General features: G+C 37.1%; 2 protein-coding genes across 7 annotated transcripts; one reads left to right on the top strand and one right to left on the bottom strand.

Annotated features, from left to right (window-relative positions):
• The first annotated feature begins 4,403 nt into the window (after nt 1–4,403).
• LOC132152436 (probable serpin E3) lies at nt 4,404–7,931 on the top strand. The gene is made up of 6 exons (XM_059561202.1): nt 4,404–4,668; nt 4,814–5,047; nt 6,056–6,283; nt 6,375–6,573; nt 6,693–6,750; nt 7,852–7,931. Exons 1-6 carry the CDS (start codon nt 4,404–4,406, stop codon nt 7,867–7,869), a joined length of 1,002 nt encoding a protein of 333 aa, XP_059417185.1. The 3' UTR covers nt 7,870–7,931.
• Nucleotides 7,932–9,641: 1,710 nt separating this feature from the next.
• On the bottom strand, nt 9,642–21,157 carry LOC132152914 (integrator complex subunit 6-like). 6 transcript variants are annotated; one of them, XM_059561896.1, is made up of 18 exons: nt 21,022–21,157; nt 20,859–20,936; nt 20,302–20,451; nt 16,765–16,854; nt 16,055–16,238; nt 14,938–15,063; nt 14,306–14,454; nt 14,000–14,152; nt 13,736–13,868; nt 13,410–13,504; nt 13,194–13,304; nt 12,894–13,109; nt 12,413–12,539; nt 12,084–12,226; nt 11,823–11,994; nt 11,309–11,647; nt 10,864–10,957; nt 9,642–10,114 (listed from the first exon to the last, which is right to left on the bottom strand). In XM_059561896.1, the coding sequence occupies exons 1-18, from the start codon at nt 21,130–21,132 to the stop codon at nt 10,021–10,023; spliced, it is 2,565 nt and encodes an 854-aa protein (XP_059417879.1). In that variant the 5' UTR covers nt 21,133–21,157; the 3' UTR covers nt 9,642–10,020. The 6 variants fall into 6 exon arrangements, 4 of the variants coding, with proteins under 4 accessions (XP_059417879.1, XP_059417880.1, XP_059417881.1 ...); XM_059561897.1 differs by having other exon boundaries at nt 11,309–11,641; XM_059561898.1 differs by lacking the exons at nt 20,859–20,936; nt 21,022–21,157 and adding an exon at nt 17,200–17,269 and having other exon boundaries at nt 20,302–20,428.
• Between the last annotated feature and the right edge of the window lie 997 nt (nt 21,158–22,154).

Genomic DNA, 22,154 nt, shown 5'->3' with positions numbered 1-22,154 from the left:
AATGCTTTAAGTACCATGCAAATTACTATCATATTGGTTGTTTATTAGTACTTATAAAGCACATATTAAGTTTTTATTCTGCATGACCATATTTAGATCCCTTAATTCTAGCCCTTAACAACTACCTTACTGTCTGTTGCACAGCAAATTAGGGGTTTATTGAGGTAAAAGTCATAGTTTATAATTAGTTGATGAGAATGGGTCTAAACTGAAGTGACCAATATAACTAATGTTGCTGAATAATAATAATTATAATTATTATTATTTGTAGTAATTCATTTAAAAATAACAATTATTACTATATACTATAGCATTAATACTGCTCAGCCTATAATAATACTAACTTATACTATTAATGTGTATTAATATACACGTATTAATATTTATAACAGTAATGATGCATAGTATTAGCAGGTATTAGCATTAGTATTCACTCTGTTTAATAATAATAACTACTGCTATTAAAGTATTATAATAATAATAGTAATAAAACCACCGTCACCACCTTAACACTAATATATGTGTCTTAAGTGTACATTTTTCTAAATTGAGATTTATAAATAATCTGAAAGCTGAATAAATAAGCTTTTAATTGATGTATGGTTTATTAGGACAATATTTGGCCGAGATACAACTATTTCAAAATTTCAAATATATTTACAGTAGAAAATGTACAAAATATCTTCATGCAACATGATCTTTACTTGATTTTTGGCATAAAAGAAAAAAACGATCAATGTTGTTGTTGTTTTTTTTGCTATTGCAAAAAATATACCCCAGCGACTTAAGACTGGTCACATATTAAATTGCAACCCCCTACATAATTAATTGGCAGAATTTAAAGGGTTAGTTCACCCAGATAGCAAATTTATGTAATTAATAACTTACCCTCATGTTGTTTCAAACCCGTAAGACCTCCGTTTATCTTTGGAACACAGTTTAATATATTTTAGATTTAGTCCGAGAGCTCTCAGTCCCTCCATTGAAACTATGTGTACTGTATACTGTCCATGTCCAGAAAGGTAAGAAAAACATCATCAAAGTAGTCCATGTGACATCAGAGGGTCAGTTAGAATTTTTTGAAGCATCGAAAATACATTTTGGTCCAAAAATAGCAAAAACGATGACTTTATTCAGCATTGTCTTCTCTTCCGTGTCTGTTGTGAGAGAGAGTTCAAAACAAAGCAGCTGGATATCCGGTTCGCGAACGAATCATTCAGTTCACCAAATCGAACTGAATCGTTTTAAAGGGTTCGCATCTCTAATACGCATTAATCCTCAAATGACTTAAGCTGTTAACTTTTTTAATGTGGCTGACACTCCCTCTGAGTTCAAACAAACCAATATCCCGGAGTAATGCATGCTCTCAAACAGTACACTGACTGAACTGCTGTGAAGAGAGAACTGAAGATGAACACCGAGCCGAGCCAGATAGCGAACAATAGACTGACTCGTTCACGAGTGAAGAACCGGTTGCATCGGTTTTCGGATCACCAGTACTTCTTTCGGACAGTTCGATTCAATAAACCGGTTGAAGAAAACGGTTCACCGGTTCTTTTGCGCTCTACGTAATGGCGTCATTTGCGATGATTGCTCTTGATTCAAGCCTTCGGTTTACCCGCACTCATAACACTAGCACAGAATCAGTTCAGAATCAATCACCAAAAGAATCAGTTCGGTTCATGCGCTCTGTGTGTCGGTCTGCTTCACGCTGAATCACACATGCGCAGTATCATCAGCTCCTCGGTTCACAAATCGGACGCATCTGACAGAAACGGTTCTTGACTCGTGAACAAGTCAATGTTTTGTTCGTTATCTGGCTCGGCTCGGTGTTCATCTTCAGTTCTCTCTTCACAGCAGTTCAGTCAGTGTACTGTTTGAGTGCATGAATTACTCTGGGATATTGGTTTGTTTGAACTCAGAGTGAGTGTCAGCCACATTAAAAAAGTTAACAGCTTAAGTCATTTGTGGATTAATGTGTATTAGAGATGCGAACCGTTTAAAACGATTCAGTTCGATTTGGTGAACTGAATGATTCGTTCGCGAACCGGATATCCAGCTGCTTTGATTTGAACTCTCTCTCACAACAGACAAGGAAGAGAAGACCATGCTGAATAAAGTCGTCGTTTTTGCTATTTGTGGACCAAAATGTATTTTCGATGCTTCAAAAAATTCTAACTGACCCTCTGATGTCACATGGACTACTTTGATGATGTTTTTCTCACCTTTCTGGACATGGACAGTATACCGTACACACAGCTTCAATGGAGGGACTGAGAGCTCTCGGACTAAATCTAAAATATCTTAAACTGTGTTCTGAAGATAAACGGAGGTCTTACGGGTTAGAAACAACATGAGGATAAGTTATTAATTACATAAATTTGCTATCTGGGTGAACTAACCCTTTAATCCTGAACCTGCAGTAGTATGTCCAGGCTCCACTTAGAACTGTCCAATTGTAACGGGGACTAAATCGTGTCCAAATCTTTTAATGTTTTAGTCCATCAACATTTGACCCATTAAGAAAACCTTCAGTATTCTAAGTATGTTTATACCAACTTTTAAATATCTGAACTCAAAATGAAAGAGTTGTTTATTTTGGGCGGCATTCCTTTGGGTTCGTTGTCCTTGCTCAAGTGACCGTGACTTTCCCATCATCATTTCCCATCTTAAAAATTTAAATGCCATGGACGGAAAATTGGAATTAAAAAATCTGTCTTCTCCACTGACTGCTGCCAAGTTGGTTCTACTAATTAACATGCCATCTGATGGGCACGATCCAAATACCTGATGCTTACTGATCATTTCCCGCTTGCCGTTTACCATGGGAAAAAATCTTTCTTCAATCCATTAGGGTCATTTACGGAAACTTCAATTACGATGAAGATCTGACTTTGACAGTGTGAAAAGAATCCTGGTTTCCCTTTAAAAATATTAAGTAGCACATCCATCAACTGTGATTATAATAATAACAAATAAAAATATTGAGTACTAAATCAATATTTTAGAATAATTTCCGTAGGATCTTGTGACACCGAAGACTAAATATTTGCCTTAATTCATTTATTTATTCAATCAATCAACCAATCGATCAAAAAACCTTTGAAGGTAGTGGCATGTCTTGGACATTTTGTTGTCTGAAACAACCCAGAAATAAATGGGAATATTTTAAAATTGCAAAAAGAGTTGGCTAGGCATTTGAATAAGCACATGCGGATGTTAACAGTTTGGTAAAGTTCACACCTTGGCTTTGATCACATGGGAATATTAATTATTAAATGGCATCTCATGCAGAAATGCTGATGCAGCATGTTGCCCTGTGTTATAGCTGGGATGGCATTTGCTCGCTCTATCACAAGAACAAGCTGCTTGTGTAATGACTTCCTCTCTCTAACACAGTATGTGGGGGGGGGGGGGGGGGGGGGCTGCACTTGCGGAGTGCGGATTTGCTGCTCGAGCGCATGCCTCCCTCTGCCTGGCTCCTTATAGTGCCGGGCGGGAGGCAGGAATTCTGACCGAGTGGTACGGACATCGCCGCCGGGGACCACGAACACGAAGCTCTCCCTTTAAACAAGGTCTCATGATCGACAACTCTTTCAGTCAGTTGTCCTGGCGTGGAGGATCAGGGCGAGCGCGTGAGTGTCAGTGACAGTGGAGCTGAACATCAGGAGCAGAGGACACTCGAGGAATCCAGAGGACGAGCCACAGGTCAGAAGCTCTTAAATATTGGAGTTCAGTCATACATTTTTATGATTCATGATTCATTTTTTATTATTATTATTATACTTTATATTTTAATTAAATGCATATATTGTGTTCAATAACAATATATAAATGTAGTAAGGATTTCTGTTCAGAAGTTAAATTTTTTTGTGTTAACATTTTAAATGTGATTTACAGTGTGTAAATAATTGCAAAGGTGGATATATGGATGCTGTGGCATAGTTCACCCCAAAATTCTGTCATCATTGTTTCAAACATGACATCTGATAAACATAAAAGAAGATATTTTGATAATTGTCTCAATGTTTTTTTTTTTTTTTTTTTTATACACACAATGGAAATCAATGGACACAACAACTATTTGGTTACAAACATGCTTCAAAATATCTTCTTTTGTGTTCCACAGAAGAAAGAAAGTCATACAGGAGTGATTTGGAAAGACATGAGGGTGAGTAAATGATGACAGAATTTAAATATTGTGGAAAATTATACTTTAATTTTTTTACATTCATTCAGAATTGCAGCTATGCATCAGTGCAATTAAGATGCTAATCTTAAAAATGAACTTTAACCAAGAGAGAGAGAGAGATTCAAACTTTTTAAGTGAAAGTTGATTTTTGAGCTGTTCTAGAAGAAGCTTTCCTAATAATTTAGTGTTTGCAGATTTTGATTTGTTGATCATGCATCAGCTGTCTGTGACCTCCGTGTTCATCTGTCTGTGGCTGCTGGAGCGCTGTCATGGCAACAGTAGCTTGGGCAACAGCCTCAATGATCTACACACACAGTTTGGCGTCAGCCTCTACCAAACACTCACAGAGACGGAGAACAACTCCAACCTGATCGTGTCTCCAGCCAGTGTCTCGTTGTGTCTGGGTCTTCTGCAGCTCGGAGCCAGGGGAAACACTCTAGCACAACTTGAGGGAACTCTGGGATATGACATGAACGGTAAGAGGAAACTAGTGACACACCTGTATGTTGTTGTCCTTAATAGCCATGTCTGAGAACATGCCTACCTGTCACTGTCCAGTGCTTGAAAAGTTAACATTACGGTTATGATGATACAAATCATAGTACAATGGTCTCCTCGCAGATGCTCGAGTGCAGGACATTCTGTCTCGGCCACAAGGAGACCTGGATAAATCCAGCGAGGGGGTGCGGCTTCTGCTTGCCAATGCCTTATTTGTCCAGAGCGGTGTGAAACTCCTGCCAGAATTTACCCAGCATGCCTTGGAATGGGGTAACAGTAGTCTACTAAGTGTAAACTTCAGTAATCCAAACCACACTCGTAGTCGGCTACAGCAATGGACAAGTTCCCAGAGTAAAGGTGAGCTTGTATTGACTTTCTCTAAAACCACTAGATATTTATCATTTAGATTTAGATAGTCAACGATGTCATTTTAAGTGATGGATATGGTCTACAAATATACACATAAATATACATAAACATACATTTTTATAATGTTAATTATGTACATATTGTACATACAATGTAAAATTAAATACTGATTTGAATTTACATATGATTATGACTTTAAAATATAATTATGTAAAAATAAATGTTGATTTTAATTTAAATTTAAGGATGAATTTAAAACAATTTTGTAAATATATACTATGTAAAAATGTTATATCGATTAAAATTTAAAAAGATGACAAATAAAATTGTATGATTATGAATTAAATATTGATTCAAACTGAAATATAATTTTGTCTTTAAAATACAATTATGTAAATCTGTTTTGTGCCAAATTAGATATTGATTTAAACTAAAATATAAGTGTGAGTTTAAAATATAATTATGTTAGCATATGTCAAATTAAACATTGATTCGAATTTATGAATTTAAAATATAACTTTGTATATTTATTTTATGTTAGAGTAAATACTGATTCGAATTTAAATATAATTGACTAATTATGTAAATATATTATCTAAATAATATTGTTTTGAATTGAAATAGAGTTATGACTGGCAAATATGTAAATATACATGATTTAAAATTAATATTGATTTCCACAAAAAAAAAGTTTTAAATGAACAAGTACCTGTATATATATGTATATATATATATATATATATTTTTTTTTTTTTTTTTTAACGAGAAAATACAGTTTCATTCTTCCTAATTCAAAATGTTATTTTTATGTCACATGCAATTTTTTTTTTTTAATCCTTTTTGTGAAAATTGTTTCTACACCAAATATTTTTCAGTCCATTTAAATTGTTTTATCATGATAAAACACATGAAACTCGTATAGTTACAAGTCAGATATATTGCCTGGAAAGATATATTACTGTAGTGTACAATTAAGTGTACGATTTATTTCTAAAGCTGATGAGCATCTCCAGACAAGAGAAGAGCAGCTTCAGTCCAGTGAGGCCCAGGAAGAGGCCTCCAGCCACAGTTTACTGCACATGGCTCTTCTGAGCACAGTGGTATTTCAAGGTGCCTGGCAGAAACAATTCCTCTTCACTGACACTCAAAACTTGCCCTTCAGCCTCTCAGACGGCAGAACAGTCAAAGTCCCGATGATGTACCAGTCAACCGAAGTCAATAATGGTAAGGGGAGGAACAAGATGGAAGCCTATTTGTTCTGCTAAGAGCATAGTGGAGGTTTAAAAAGTATATATTACCTGTCCACCTGTCTTAGGGCATTTCCGCCTGCCTTCAAAGCATGCGTACACAGTGTTGGAGCTTCCCTACCTGGATCGCTCACTCAGGCTACTGGTGGCCTTACCTAGTGACCGAAAAACCCCTCTGTCCCAGCTGGAAAAGCAGCTCACTGCCCGTGCTGTGGGACTGTGGGATACTGGATTAAGACGCACTAAGATAGATATATTTCTGCCCAGGTAACAGCATTACTTGTGAAATATTATTATATGCAAACGGAATTTAAAATGAATAGTATTTATACATGTATTTTAGGTTTAAGATGCAGAGCAGGTTCAATTTGAAGCCTGTTTTACAGTCTCTCGGTATCTCTGACGTCTTCAGTCCCTCAGCTGCTGATCTTAGAGGCATCTCAGGTAGGAAAGTTAAACCCGAAACAGTTTATACCAGTCATAGATGCTGAGAAATAATCACACATCCCATCAGTTAAATAAATGATTCACTCGGTGAAGTTTAAGCCTTCTGTTTGATATGTTGACAGATGGGGAAGGGCTTTTTGTATCAGAGGCTTTCCATGAGGCAAGAATAGAAGTGACAGAGGAAGGGACTAAAGCAGCTTCAGCTACAGGTATATGTCATGTTTTGCTAGCTGAAAAAATCATGTGGAAGTTGAAAATAAGAGAAATGTTGCAGTGTGTGTGTCTGGGAAATAATGACTGAGCTTTCTTCCTCTATCTTTCTTTTTAGCAATGGTGCTATTGAAAAGATCGCGCTCAGCAGTTTTTAAAGCAGATCGGCCATTTCTCTTTATCTTACGACAGATCAGTACAGGTAAACACTAGAACTATAATTGTTTAAATTAGTATAATTGATAACATGCATTCTTGAAATTACCCTACACAGACACATTTAATTGTACATAGCCTATACAGTCCAAACATTTTAGGTTAGTAAGATTCTTTAATGCTTTCGACAAAAGTCTCTTAGAACCACAGTCAAAACAGGGATATTGTCAAATATTATTACTATTTAAAAGGTTCATTTAAAACGATTTTCTATCTTGATATGTTTTAAAATGTAATTTATCTCTGTGCTGGCGAAGCAGCCATTACTCTGCTCTTCAGTGTCACATTATCCTTCAGAAAACATCTGAATGTGCTAATTTGCTGATTTTGTTTAAATCATAATTTATTTCATTATTCTTTGATAAAGTTCAAAAGAAATTTGAAAAAAGGTCAAATTTATGTGAAAAAAATATTTTGTTACATTATGAATAGCATTATGAAGGTCTAATTTAATAAATCCTTGCTGAATAAAAGTATGAATTTAAAAAAAAAAGAATGCAAATGTTTGTGTACCTCAAGGGAGAGAGGGAAATTGCATTTAAGGAATTGAGCAGAAATCTCCCTAATAAAGTAATTACAAACTATGTTAATAATGTACATGAAAGCATACAGATCTGCATGACATCTGTTGTGTGACAGAGTCAGTTTAATGTGTAGGTTTTTATTCCACAGGTTCATTGCTGTTTATAGGTCGAGTTCTGAATCCAGCCGAGATGTCTTGAGATGATACATGCAATCACAACTGCTTCAAATGATACACACACACAGGACACATCTGCATTATTTTGCCAACTTAACGCACCCCTCCTCCCTCATGGGTGGGGGGGTCAGAGGGATATCGGAGGACCGTTAGGAGGGTCCACTGATGCTTCAGGAAGAGGGACAAGACTTTTGTACATATCTGTAAATAAAATTTTATTACATCAAGGTTTTTGCACTTCAAAGCGTCTGTTGTCATTTTCCCCCTCTGCCCTTAATAAATGTTCTCAATTCTGATGGAAATGTTTGGTTACCATCAGTTAGTGATTTCATGGAGCTCAGAATTAAGAATCTTGTTTAGTACACACATGCGTGTGGTGCTGCTGATGTTCTGACGTAGAACATCCAGCGCTCGTGTCGTGGTACTCTCCTGAACACGTGGCAAAGACTCACATGGCAGAGAAGAAATTGTTGATTTCATCAAAAATATCTTAATTTAGGTTCCAAAGTTGGAATGACATGACATTAAAATTAATGATAGAAATTAAAAATTTTGGGTGAACTCTCTTAAGTTCAGTCGTTAGCAATATATATATATATATATATATATATATATATATATATATATATCATATAGAGAGTCACTTTTCACATCTTAACCCCTGCAAAATAATGGGTTTAAGTGAATGGAAAACAATGAACATGGGAAGATTTGCAATAATTTTAATGACATTGTGCCACTGAGAAAATGACAGAAAAATTTAATTTATTTACATGAGTATATACAGTGTAAAATAGACTTTATTCAAATACATACAAAAAGGCTTTCCACCAAAACATTCTTTTAAATAACATTTTCAATGTCACCATGTACATATATATATACACAACATAATAAAATTTTTAAAGAAACCCTTTGTATTTATCAATAACATTTTGGGAAAAGATTTGGTCCCTGGTGAAGGGTTAAAAGAGGGTAAGATGCACAAACACAGATAAAAAAAAAAAGCTGAAGGATACGGAATATTTGGCAGTAATGTAGGAATACATTAGCAGCAACATCTCATGTCAATGAATAAGTGGCTCTTAACTCAGTCCTGAATGAGTAAATATTAACTTTACATCATTTCGGGGTTTCATTACATCTGGTTGTTGCTTCAGTAAACCAAATTCAAAACTGTTCAGAACAGTCATTTGCAATTTTTAGTCAAAAGAAAGAATAGTTCAGAGAAGCGATAAAGTCCTTTTTCTCACAGGTTTGTCATGATTACGTGGTCTGAAAACCACATGACATCGTACAGAACATCTTTTGCTGAAGGCAAAACAGTTGCTTGAATCCATGGTTAATAATGATGGGTGCTTTACAAATAAAAGTCTAAGTGGCAAATTTGTTTTTCTAGAAAAATAATAAAAAAAACCTTGTGTAACCTTTGTGAAAGGAGAAAAAGCTTTTTTTTAAATAATATTGGGAAAACAAAAATTCCAGAAATCTGTTCCTCTGCTGCCAAATCTTTTACATCAACATCATTCCTGAGATGAGCTATTTTACAAAACAACAAATGACTTTGAGTGTGCAAGTTTACTTTAATTATAAAACCTCAAAGTCACTCAAACCTCCAACAGTAAAGAATGGCTTGGTAACTCGTCTTTTAAATGGTGTAGATAGAATATTGCCGATTTCTAGTTGCTTTATTAGGGGGATCCAACCTAATAAAAGTGATTCCAGTAAATCGTCTGTCTTTTCTGACACTGAATGAAGCAGCTGAAAGTAAAACGTTTATATTAGTGATCAATTCCACGTGTCAAAATGTCACAGGGAACTATGGAGGAAATACAAAAATGCAAATGCTTGAGGAGGATGCCAGTGCCATTCAACCAGTTCTCTTTGGCACAATTAGATGGGAAAAATGCCTTAAACAAAAAAAAAAAAAAGGATAGAAAAAGCTGTGCGTGCTTATGACCATTTGTTATAGAAAAAGCAACTTTTCCCATTTTCCCTGGTCCTGAGGTTTAGCAACATCCCATCAAGTCCTGATTGATAAATCAGCTTCAATACTGATAAAGACTGGAGACACACAAGTCCCCAATTACATTACATAAATAGTGCAGATACTAGTCCTTCAAGCAGGACAGATGGAGTGCTCAGAAACCGTCCAGATGATTCATGCTGTTGGCTCTTAAGTGAATCTCCTCTAAGAAGTTCTCCAGCTGTTCAATCAAGACCCTCTTCTTAAACCTGCACACACACACACACACACGATGCATGTAATTTACCGTATATTTTTCGGACTATAAGTCGCACCTGAGTATAAGTCGCATCAGTCCAAAAATACGTCATGAGGAAAAAAAAAACATAAGTCGCACTGGACTATAAGTCGCATTTATTTAGAACCAAGAGAAAACATTACCATCTACAGCCGCGAGAGGGCGCTCTATGTCTTCAGTGTAGACTACGGGAGAACTGAGCAGCATAGAGCGCCCTCTCCTGGCTCTAGACGGTAATGTTTTCCCTTGGTTTATGTCTCTTAGTTCATTTCTCTCAGTAAATGTCAAATAAATTTTGATAAATAAGTCGCACCTGACTATAAGTAGCAGGACCAGCCAAACTAAGAAAAAAAGTGCTACTTATAGTCCGGAAAATGCGGTAATTGGAGCATTGCTTATGAAAACATAGGAAAAAAAAATAAAGTGTAATTTTGGGTTTGCACATTAAGACATTAAGTATACTTTGGTTTAGAATGCTCATACATGTACTGCTGAGCACGCACTGAAGTATATTCCATTTGATAGCACACAAATGCAATTAAAGAAGTTTGATTCTTGTCCAGTGTCAGTGTTCTTTTCTCTTCAGAAGTTGACAAAAAAACATTTTTTAGACTAGAGCTGTGAAAAGGAAGTATACTTGGGGCTTTAACCTTCATTCAAATACCAGTATGTAAAGTTAGCATCTAATTTTAAAAATCTGCACTGAAATCTGAAGTTTACCTGGCAGCCTCTTTAATTATGCTCTGCAGGAAGATTAGACGAGTTTCCAAACTGCCCTGGATTTGCTTAAGGAGGTAAAAGATTTTCTCATAACCTGCATTAAGACAAAAGGACATTGGGGAGAAGAAAGATTTGATGTATGGTGTTATGAGCAATGACAAAAAAAAACCTGGATAACCACAGGAACAAATGTATTTCCTAAAGTCTGGAATTTTCATTACTATGAAAAAAAAAATAAAAAAAAATAAATGGAAACCAACTGTAATATTACAGATTTGGACATGAAGCAAGCTTGGCCAGCTGATTTCACAAGGCCCAAGACAAAGCGTTTGGTGGAGGTCACCCCTCCTTCACTTATTGGATACCATCCAGTAAAGAGCATCAGGAGAGGAAATGAGAGTCAAGTAGCAGATATATGCACATATATGTGTACGCTGTTACTCACGTCTGCCAGGCTTCCTGATCTCCTTGGTGATGAGCGCTCGGAGTTCAGAGTTCAGTTCCTGGCTCTCTTGGTTTAGGATCTTCTTCAGCTGGCAGGGGGAAGGGTAGCGGTGTGGAGCCTCCTCTTCACCCTCGCTGCCCAGAGACAACTCACTATCGCTGGACTGGCCGTTCTCCTGCACTCTGTCCTGCTGGTCCTCATCCTCATCCAGCTGAAGGTGGTTCCTCTGCTGGATCGGTTCAGACTCAGGCACAGGACTCGGCTCCATGTCTGAGTTGCAGTTTGCCTCGACATGGTTGGCGATGTGATCAGCCGATTCTGTGTGATCACTATCTTGAGCTGTGTTGAAACATGCATAAAACTGGAGCTTCAAAAGTTTCAGTCGTGACAAATGGGACAGAATCAGGGCGAGTAAATGAGAGGATTTTAATTTTTATAAGAAACCAGAATTAAAAGGAATGATTCCCAGACCGGCAACTAAAGGGTTTTCTGCATGTGTGTGCTGGTTACTTACATCTGGGTGGTGTTTTAGGAGGCATGTATGCCCGTCCTAGCCGAAGCAGCGGAGACATACAGCGCCTGCGTTTAGGGGCCCCTACTCCAGCAGGACTACTGGATTCTCCAGGACGTTTGCCTTTGCTTTGAGTGCCAGTAACAAATTCATCTGCCTCATCTACCATCATCGCCTAACATGGAGAGAAGAGAAAAACAGTTATTTGTCTGAAAGTCAAACCTTTATACTGCTTGTTTTTGAAAGCCATGGATCTAAAGGTACCTTCTTGTCCAATTTGAAGGGGTTACCAAAGGTGTGCAAACGTTTAGGCTGATCGGGATCCGCTTCTCTTAAAGGGGATGGGCAATGCTTCAAGTAGTCCTGATAGTTGCCCATCTGAGCTATAGGAACACTATGCATCTGATCTAGAAAAATATATAAATTAAGTTCAAAATGTACCATGTTAATAGCATCATGAGCATAACCTTGTCAGTTAAAAGGCTCACGATTCTTTTTGGAAATCAGAAGCTAAATCTGACTGAGCAAATCACCCAGATATTTAGGAAACTGCTCTAAGAACATCAATAACCATTCGTGGCTGTCAGTGTTACCTTGATCTTGTCCTTTCAGAATGCAGATGCTGGCGTGCAGAAGGTTCCGCCTCATGCGGCTCAGCTGGTCCAGCAGATGAGATCTGGGGATATCATAAGGGTTCCGCAGTCCTTGTGGTTTTAATGCCTGTGTGAGCATGGAAGGAAACAGGAGAATGCCAGATAAATTATCTAATTTGGTGAGAACGGACCATGAATCATTTGCTCAGTACTGTTGGAATAGCTGGTCAGACACAAAACATGATTCTAAACTGCAAATGTGCCATATGTAAAACACTTGCATTCAATTCCAGCCCTCAAAATAATAATAATAATAAAAAATAAAAAAGCATTGCAATATTAATCTCACTCTGACTCAATTTAAACTGAGTGATGTCCTGTACGTGTGTATTCTTTGTGGATCTCCTAGTTTTGACCACATGAAAACGGTACGAACCATCCATAAGGTGTACTGTATTTACAGTGGTGAATATATACATACTTTATTCAGAGCAGCTAGTTGAAAGCCAGCAAACTCCTTGGTGTTTGTCTCCATTGGCAGAGCTGGTCCATCTCCCATGATACATTGCAGTAGCTGCGTAAAATCTTTCCTGTGTGCCAGAGAGAGGGCGGAGCTTCTGCAGCTAAGTTTAATCCCGCCTTCTAGTGCCGCCTTTTTTCCTACTAATGCACAAACTCTGTCTGCCTCTATCTTTGCCTGTAATATACACAATATAATACAAAACTTAATAAAGCACTTTTAAGAATAAACACTATAGAAACAAGCGATGTTAGATCATACCTGCTGACTGAGCTTTTTGAGATGAGACACAACACTATAGCTAAGTCCATACTCCATGTTGTCAGCCAACAGGTTTGGAGCTCCCATCATTCTTAGTGCTTTCCGCAGGGCCTGGTGAATCAGGATGAAAAAAAAAATGAAATAACCTGAATGCATTGCAGAAGATACCATCACACTGTTGTAATGTTAGAATGAATTACTGATTCCATTACTTACAGTGATATAGTAGGGAGGGACTGTTTTAAGATAGTTTTCAAAAGATTGTCGCCACTTTGCTGGAGGCTTGAACTTATGCACAGTAATCAAGTCATCTATAAATGATAAACAGTAATATATGACAATATTATGTCCATTCACATTCAAAGAAAAATAGTGGCTAGTTTTGTTCTAGTTTGGTGGAATAAAACATCTAAAAAACTCCTTTTTTACTTGCCAAGATTTTAAAAGCAAGCAGAACTAGAGAATAACTAAACCAATTCTTTATACGAATAATTCCTTTCATACCTCCATATGATAAACCAGACCTTAGTAATGAAGCTTACCAAGCAAAGGCAGCACCACAGGGTAGTTATAGGGCATGACAAACAGGTTGACACAGTTAAGAGCTGTGCTGGCCTTCAGATAACCAAACGGCTGCCCGAGTTCTCCATATTTAGCACTGTTACACACAAAAACCTGAGAGAGAATGAAATGGCGATTAACATTCAGCCATAGCCGGAGTGCAGGTTAGCGCAGGCTTAGAGAACATTCAGCCTATCTGTTGTCTGACAAGTTTAACTGTGCTTAAAGACTGATACGAGCAGTACCTGCCAGCAGGTGTGCGGTGATTTCCTCTCCAGTATGTACTGAGTGAGCGGAGAAGGCTCTAGCTCGTACTTGTCAAAGGGCACTTTATCCACCACCATGGGCTCTGAATCAACACATGAAATCTTCACCTGCGGGTGAGCTGCACGTGGAGGCTGCACAGGGACAGAGTCAAATGAGCAGACAGTACACTTACAAGGATTACAAGTTTTTATTACGCTAGAAACACCAACAGAGCATATGCACATTACATTAGATATAAAACAGACTGAACAGATGGTAGAGCATACTGAAAAGTTTATTCATACCAAAGTAGGAGAGTTCTGGTCAGGCCAAAAGGACTCTGGGATAGGCCAGTGACCAACAGGAACACCAGTTTTAGGGTTGGGTCGGACAAAGATCATCTTATGACAGCTGTGCCATGATTGAGGTCCATACTTCATTTCTATTGGGCCATCTGGGTAAAACAAAGAAAGTTGTGTCATTATTAATGGCCATGTTTTTTGCAAAGCACACTACCATTTAAATCTGGGATCAATAAGGTTTTTTTTTGGAAAGTAATAATAATTTCTTTTTTCATTAAGAAATTAAATTGATCAAACATGACAAAGATGTAGAAATGGTTACAAAAAGCTGAAAATTCAGCTTTAATAGTCACAGGAATAAGTTAACATTTACAAAAAATATTAAGATGGAAAGCTTTTTCAATTGTAATCTCAATATAAGTGTTTTTACTGTATTAAATTACATAACGTTTTCTGTAGCTGAATAATGTTTGAATACTAAAAAATGCAATTTTCGACATTGGATTTATGAAGTATTCATCTATCCACCCCACCTATATTGGTCACAGCCAAAATTAATAAATAGCTGTTTAAATATTAATATGCACTTTACTAAAAAAAATACTGAAAATATAATTACAAAAAACGTCCTTTACCTTCAGTAGGTGGAGGATCAGGTCCAGTCTTCTCAAAATTTATGACCACACCACTCTGGATTTTCTGCACCAGAGACTCCAGACACTGGTTTAGCATTCTCTGGGAAAATACGCTGTATGATCGGCCTAAACACACAGGAGAAAAAACAACGTTAAAAGACATTTATTTTATCAGCATGAGAGGACAGACGTCGTTCCTCTCTCTATAGTGAAGTTCAGTTCGTATCTATTACACAGCTGCATTAGTCAGCGCACACACACAAGAGTCCAGCATAATCTGCCCTTAACCACAAATCAGCAATTCAAAACACCTTTTGACGGCACTTAAAACACCCCCCGACAGGTACGACCTCACATTTACTCAGCTGGGAATGTAGAGCTTTTTAAAGAGCGGCCTAAATTGACTCCATAACCTCAAACCTATAAATATCCAATTCAAATTTTTATTTAAAATGCACAAAAAAAGACGAGGTAGAAAAAAAATCTTGTGATCTTAAAACATATTTGCTCATGAACGATTCTCTCTCAACACATATAACCAAACTCCCCTGACTTCAGAGGATCATGTGACGTATATGCAATGCTATTATTAAAGCACCCATTCATTGTGAATGCAGATGATTTACACGTCTAAAAAATAAACTAGGTTTTACTTTTTATAAACTAAATTTTGCCCACTTGTTCAGTCAACACATGCTTGTATCAGCAGCTCATCAGTTCTGTGCAGACATGTTTCCAAAGTTCGGTGTATTGGTGACTCAAGAACTGTTGTAGCCTTTTAGCAGCTCATGACTTCAGAGAGAATCATCATTAGTGTTTACTCGAAAACGCTGCCATCAGACCAGTGCTATACGTTTTAGTTCTTATACTTTATACCAATCATTAAAAGACATCAGCAACATAAATTTTCCCTCTTTTTCTCAAAAACCTCAACAGAGAGTTTGAATGTCAGACAGTTGTTCATTACAACAAAAAAAAAAAACATCTAGCACTAGAACCACTAAATACATGCAGACTTCATTTGAGCTCACTTCCAACACATTCAAAAGCTTTTCTATTTCACAAATGTCTTTTAGTACCAAATTTTCACTTATAAAATGTTCAAATGCATACACACCCCCAGTGACCTCGCACATGGGTGTAATAGGGGACGGGTCAAGTGGAACTCCACCCATTGGTTCAGGGCCAGGAGGGGTGTGGCCTGGAATGCGGAGTATTAAAGAGAAGAGTCGCTGGTCCCATCGGAAGGGCTCTTTGGTCAGCTCACTGCCAGGTAACGGTGTTGTCAGGGGCAAATGTAACTGGAGCAGAGAAATAGAAATAATTAATTCACATGTCAACACAGAAATGGAAAAATCCCTGCAGGAAAAAAATTCTATAGGAGACAATTGATTAACTATTAATTAATTAACTATTACTAAAACTATTGCATATTTTATCAGCTACAGACAGTTACTTTTACAGACCTGCAAGTCATACTGTCAAAGATAGCATAGAATATATTTAATGCTATGTGAACATCAAAGGCTATTCTCATGGCAAAAACTATTTAAAAAAAATACAAGTGTAACAAATACAATAAAAAAAACAGCAAACAAGTTACATCACAAGATTTTTTACATTAACATGATCAATTCTAAAATGTTTTATACGGTCAAAGAGAACAATGGAAAGGAAGGAGTGAACTTTATCAAGAGGAAAAGTTTAAGTGGAAAGAGCAAGCAGGAAATAGCAAGTACAAAAACTAAATGGGAAACCCATGACTAGACAGGACGGCCATCACAGAGGAAATCCTCAAAGTCCGGCCCATACTGACACACGACCCACCTCGTCTTGTACACCACAACTGCTGGTCAGCTTGCTGCCATCCGTTATGGCCACAATGATAGCAGGCTCCAAGAAAAAAGGGTTCCTACCCTGCAAAAGACAAGACAATATAATCATTATAAAACAAGAACCATAAAAAGACTGAGCACCACCAATGGAGCTCATTAGAGAAAGGTTTAGCTTGAAATACACTCACTGTATTTGATGTTAACAATACGGTAGTTACACTGCTTTATTACACAAACCGAAAATTTGGCACATATGCACTGATAAAATAATGCATAACCAATCATTTAAATGCACTGTTTTGTCAATGATTACACTTAATTATATCTTTAGCACAGTGCAGTATTATGGACGAGTAATTTCTGAAACAAATATGTAAACCAGAAACCAAGAAAGACCCATTACTAAGTATTCACAATAAAAACTCACAAAATTTCTGAAAAATTCCTGATCATGTGGATTCCTATTGCAATGACTGGATTTCACCTGCGAAATCCACCTAACAGCAGTAAATGTGAATGGAAACAGAACCAGGGCTGTGAAAAAATTAAGTTACATGACAGGTGATATAATTCAATATAAATCAATATCTGCTGTCAAATGAAGATAATAATGTCTGCGAATAGCATAGACTTGGGCAAATAAACAAACACCCAGAACACCAAAGCAATGCCCTTACAGCCACACAATAATGTGCTTAAATCATAACATTTAATTAGGGCTGCACGATTATGACAAAAATCATAGCTCATTATTCCCTTGAAATCTTAATTGTGATAATTAAATCACAATTATCACAATTTACATTGATGTTTAAACCATTGTTTGAAGCAACTGTGTGTCATTTTTATATGAAAATAATCTGAAAACACCAACTTAGGCTTGCGATAGTCTGTGTTGACGGTGTTACACCGGTTACGTCACTTACCCACCGTGACACCCCTCTCCCCTTTTTAATCTTTTTCTAGAATAATAAAAATAATTTAGTTCAGTTAGAGAAAAGACACTACAATTAAAAACTGAACGCGGCTGCTCAGTGCAGCGTTTCGAACAACAGATCAGCAGCAGGAGTCAAATTTCATTTAACAATTGAGGACAGTCAAGCTGGCTGACAAGAAGAGCGAGGTGAGACGATGGAGGTTTTAGTTTAAGATTTAGTTACGAAACTAAATGCAAAAGTGCATAGCTGATTGGCAAGATTTTGAAAAATTGAAAAGCTTGCTGGCTTTTGACATTTATCTGAAGTGATTTTGTAAATATTTGTATTTTTTCATTTCTTATTTATTTGGTTCCACAATACGTTCTGATTTTTACTTTATTAAAACTGTAATTTCTTTTTTTTTTTTTACATCAAGATATATATATATATATGTAGATAAATTAAATGTGCATGGGTATTTACAAGCTATTTAAAAGAAAATTAAAGAAAAGAGAAAACCTCAATGAACTCGCCCCCCGAGTTCTATTAACCGATGAGAAAATTCTCACCATCCCAACCCTACTCTAACTGAAAAACTTTTATTGCTTTTCAGTACTATAGTACTCTTCTTTAAAGGGGTCATGAACTGAGAAATCAAACTTCCCTTGATCCTTTGACAAATAAGAGGTCACTGTACTATAAAAACATCCTGCAAGTTTCCGAACTCAAACCTGTGTGTCTGACAGCTAAGATTGAAGCCAATTTGCTAAAGTGACAGGTTGTGGAAAGTGCCACTTTATGAGGTAATAGTGTGGCTAAACACTGCCTATGATGAAGATCAACACCTGCTTCTACATGACTTCCTGTTTAGCCCCGCCCACCGATTCACACATTTAGTGTAAATAACAAGAGAAGCAAACGCAGGTCTACACAGAATCACACAATAAAGATGGCTCTAATTCAACATAAATCAAAGCAGTATCCATCTATGAAGGACACAGGCTGTCAAACATACACAACTGTTAGCCAATCATAAATCGGTTGAAAAAACCGGTTCACCGGTTCTTTTACGTTCAACGTAATGACATCTTAGGCGATGACGTAATGGCGTCACGTCTATCATACATTCAAATATATAAAGTCAGTAATCATAACTTTAGTCAGTTAAAAACCTCATAATCATGAAAAGTTTACAATTAAGTTTTGCAACAACGCACCCAAATACAGTAACAGCAATAATGTGCATATGAGGATTTAAGTCTTGAAGATATAAATAAATTAGGTGTCATCAGCGCAGAAACCATGATCCACTTACTATACATAATCCATTGCGATGTATTTGTTATTAAATGAACTAACGTTTCGCAAGATTGCCCTTCATTCAAGCCCTCGGTTTACCCGCGCTCATAACATTAGCACAGAATCAGTTCAGAATCAATCACCAAAAGAATCAGTTCGGTTCAGATGCTCTGTGGGTCAGTGTACTGTTTGAGTAAATGAATTACTCCGGGATATTGGTTTATTCTGACTCAGAGGGAGTGTCAGTCACGTTAAAAAAAGTTAACAGCTTAATTCATTTGTGGATTAATGCTTATTGGAGATGCAAAACGTTTCAAACGATTCAGTTTGATAAGAAGAACCGGTTAAATTGAACGATTCGTTCACGAATCGGACATCACTAATCGCAATTCTCTCTGGAATCGATTCTGAGCTTATACTTTTAACAGCAGATGGCACTCAAATCTAGTTTTTATCCACACAATCAATCGCTCATAAAGAAGAGCGATGAAGTGTTCTTGTGCATTCAGCTGAATCTGTAATTTCACAGAATGCTTCTATGATGCCAGATTAATGTAAACAGCCAACTGTGAACACTCTTGTAATTCACTTCAACCTTTTCAAATTTTATGAATGATTATTTTAGGTTCAGTGTGTATAAGGATTTGGAAACAAGCAGTGTACAGCTGTTTCTAAAGACTGCAGTGCCTTCTGCTGTTCAAAACTAATCTCAGAATCGACTTGAGAAAGAATTGCGAAGCATTCAGGAAATTTCAGAATCGATGCTGAATCGTTTCTCTATTCACGATACATCGATTTATATCCCCAGCCCTAATAATAATAATAATAAAACAATTATTAAAAAATAAAATGTAAAAGTGAATGTTAAAATTCCTCCTAAATTAATAATAAAAGTTAATTTACCATGTGTGATCGATGTCACAAATAACCTCCATAATATACTATTATAGTTACATCCATGAGAGGTAATGTTGAATCATTTGTACTTTCACAGCTCACCATGCAGAAATACAAGAACGGTCCTTTACAAAACTCCAGAGAATAAAAACAAAGAGCTGGAAGAATTTTCAACTAGAGCACGCATACAAATCATAACCAGTGTCCTACTACACAACCTGCTTCTTCAGTAAGTCATTACCCTTATTGGCATCCAAGACGTAGTTTACTTATTACTACTGTGTGTCACCAGGGGGTCTTGGGATTGTGTTGGCACAGTGTGAGCCTATTGGGTGCTTATTTAACTGTGAGATGTTGGCGATGGGCTCATGGGTCTAGGCCATAGACTTTATACCAGTCCCTGGTTTATAACATACCTGTCCATAGTTGTCTATCCCCGAAACTAATCTATTGAGATTGAGCAAATCAAAAGCGGTCCTTAAAGACTGGCCGATCGATGTCAGTCCAACTGCTTGCAGGTTCCTCAGCTCAGTCATAAAAGTGGCATGACTGTCCTTCCATCCAGCCTGAAATACCAAAACAGAGAAAATGATTAGTAATGCCTTTTAAGAGATACATCAAAATTCGTCAGATAGACAGAATGATCTGAAAGTTTCTTTGGGGTATTAATGTAGAGGGCAGTGAAGAGTCATCTCTCTTGCTCCCACTCTTTGGGTGGGACAAGTTAGGTCAGCCTCACATATCTCTTTCCACACACACACACACACACACACACACGAAGAGCTCTCTGCTGCCACACTGAACAAAATGTCGGCCATATTTAAACACACAAATTCATGCTGGACAGAATGTGTTCACACTACAAATTCAGCCGTGGTGTTTAGAAACCCAAACAGACGAGCCGAGCACTGTGATTGTCTGGAGTGAAATAAATCAGGTTTGGACAGAAATAAAAGTGTTTTTGTAACGTTACCTTGATTCCAGCCGGTGCTTCCTCGAAACTCACTAACATATATCTGTCTCCCCTGCTGGCCGGATCTCTGCTCCTTAGCTGTGGAGAAAAGCGAAAGAAAAGACAGTTTTCTGTAGGATTTCAGTAAAGTGAGAGTGTGGAGCAGAGATGTGTGTTGATTTACCTTCAGGAAAGTCTCAACTGCGCCCTTCGCTATGTCCAGATAGCTAGTGCCTAGATGGGAGCGCTGGTTCATGGAGGCGGACGTGTCTATCAGGAAAAGTAACACAGGCATTGTGTTGGTAATCACTCCTTCTACATGGACCGAATGTCAGTGCAAGCGGACAAAGGCAGAGCAATCTTTTGTTCGCTTCCTGTCAGCACGCTGCTAGCCGGCTAATGCTAACTGACTCGCGCATTCTTTCTGTCAGAGTGTAACTGTAACGTTAGTTAGTGTTGACAGAGCGATGCCTTGTAAACTTAAGCAAACCTCAGACCCTGGGGGGAAAGGTTGTTTGATTTACAAGGGAAACGGGTGTTGTTGCTGTAATTTGAAATAAATGCCTAACTTTTATCATGACAACTTTCTGCTTAGTTCACGTCCATGACTCTCCTCACTCTGAGCGCTGCTCGCGGGCTGCAGTGGTTTTATTCGGCGTTCAGCGCTTGACTCCGCCCCCTGAGCGCTGCCCGAGTACCGTGCGTCAAAACGCCTCAACTGATTGGCACCTGAAAATGAGGGATTAGCATATTGTAAAAAAAAAAAAATGTTTTTATTGAAAAAAAACATCAACATTATACACTTACATTCAAATCTACATTACATAGAAAATTAAAACAGGAAAAAAATGAAAAAAGACAAGATAACTAGGCTTAAAAATAAATAAATAAAACATCAAAAAGTGCCAAATATATAAACAGTATAAGGGTACACCCTACTGTGCAGCCTTACTTAGATCAACAAAACCATAAAGTTGTGTTTTTAGTAAATTTGTTTTTATGAATCTGACATTTGGTCAAAAATAGTATAAAAATGTAATGAAAACACCTTTCGTTCTCAAATTCTACATGAGAGAGTGAGAGAAAATGAGAGGAGTCTTGACACTATTTTCATTGATACGTCTCATGTATCTCACATCACATAACCACAGTGCACTAATAACAAAGTAGTTTAATGATAGTTAAATCAGAAAGTGCAGTTTATATTTATGCCCTTTTCAAATCACTTGTCCATTTATCAGAGTTACAGTAGATTTATCTTAGAAAGCAAATATTATTTTCATAAAGAAACAAACTTGCATTAGATCATGCATTAAT

This window comes from Carassius carassius, chromosome 11 (genome assembly GCF_963082965.1).
Source record: "Carassius carassius chromosome 11, fCarCar2.1, whole genome shotgun sequence".
Taxonomy (NCBI): Eukaryota; Metazoa; Chordata; class Actinopteri; order Cypriniformes; family Cyprinidae; genus Carassius; species Carassius carassius.
This window is presented reverse-complemented; position numbering and strand designations above follow the sequence as displayed.

Bases quoted from the DNA above. Each gene is read 5' to 3' on its own strand.
- LOC132152436 (XM_059561202.1), top strand. From the start codon at position 4,404: ATGCATCAGCTGTCTGTGACCTCCGTGTTCATCTGTCTGTGGCTGCTG. The intron at 6,284-6,374 runs GTAAGGGGAGGA...CACCTGTCTTAG, and splicing joins GTCAACCGAAGTCAATAATG to GGCATTTCCGCCTGCCTTCA. The intron at 6,574-6,692 runs GTAACAGCATTA...CCTGTTTTACAG, and splicing joins ATAGATATATTTCTGCCCAG to TCTCTCGGTATCTCTGACGT.
- LOC132152914 (XM_059561896.1), bottom strand. From the start codon at position 21,132: ATGCCTGTGTTACTTTTCCTGATAGACACGTCCGCCTCCATGAACCAG. The intron at 13,505-13,735 runs GTAAGCTTCATT...TATCATTTATAG, and splicing joins TGTGGTGCTGCCTTTGCTTG to ATGACTTGATTACTGTGCAT. The intron at 11,995-12,083 runs GTACCTTTAGAT...TCTCCATGTTAG, and splicing joins CCTTCAAATTGGACAAGAAG to GCGATGATGGTAGATGAGGC.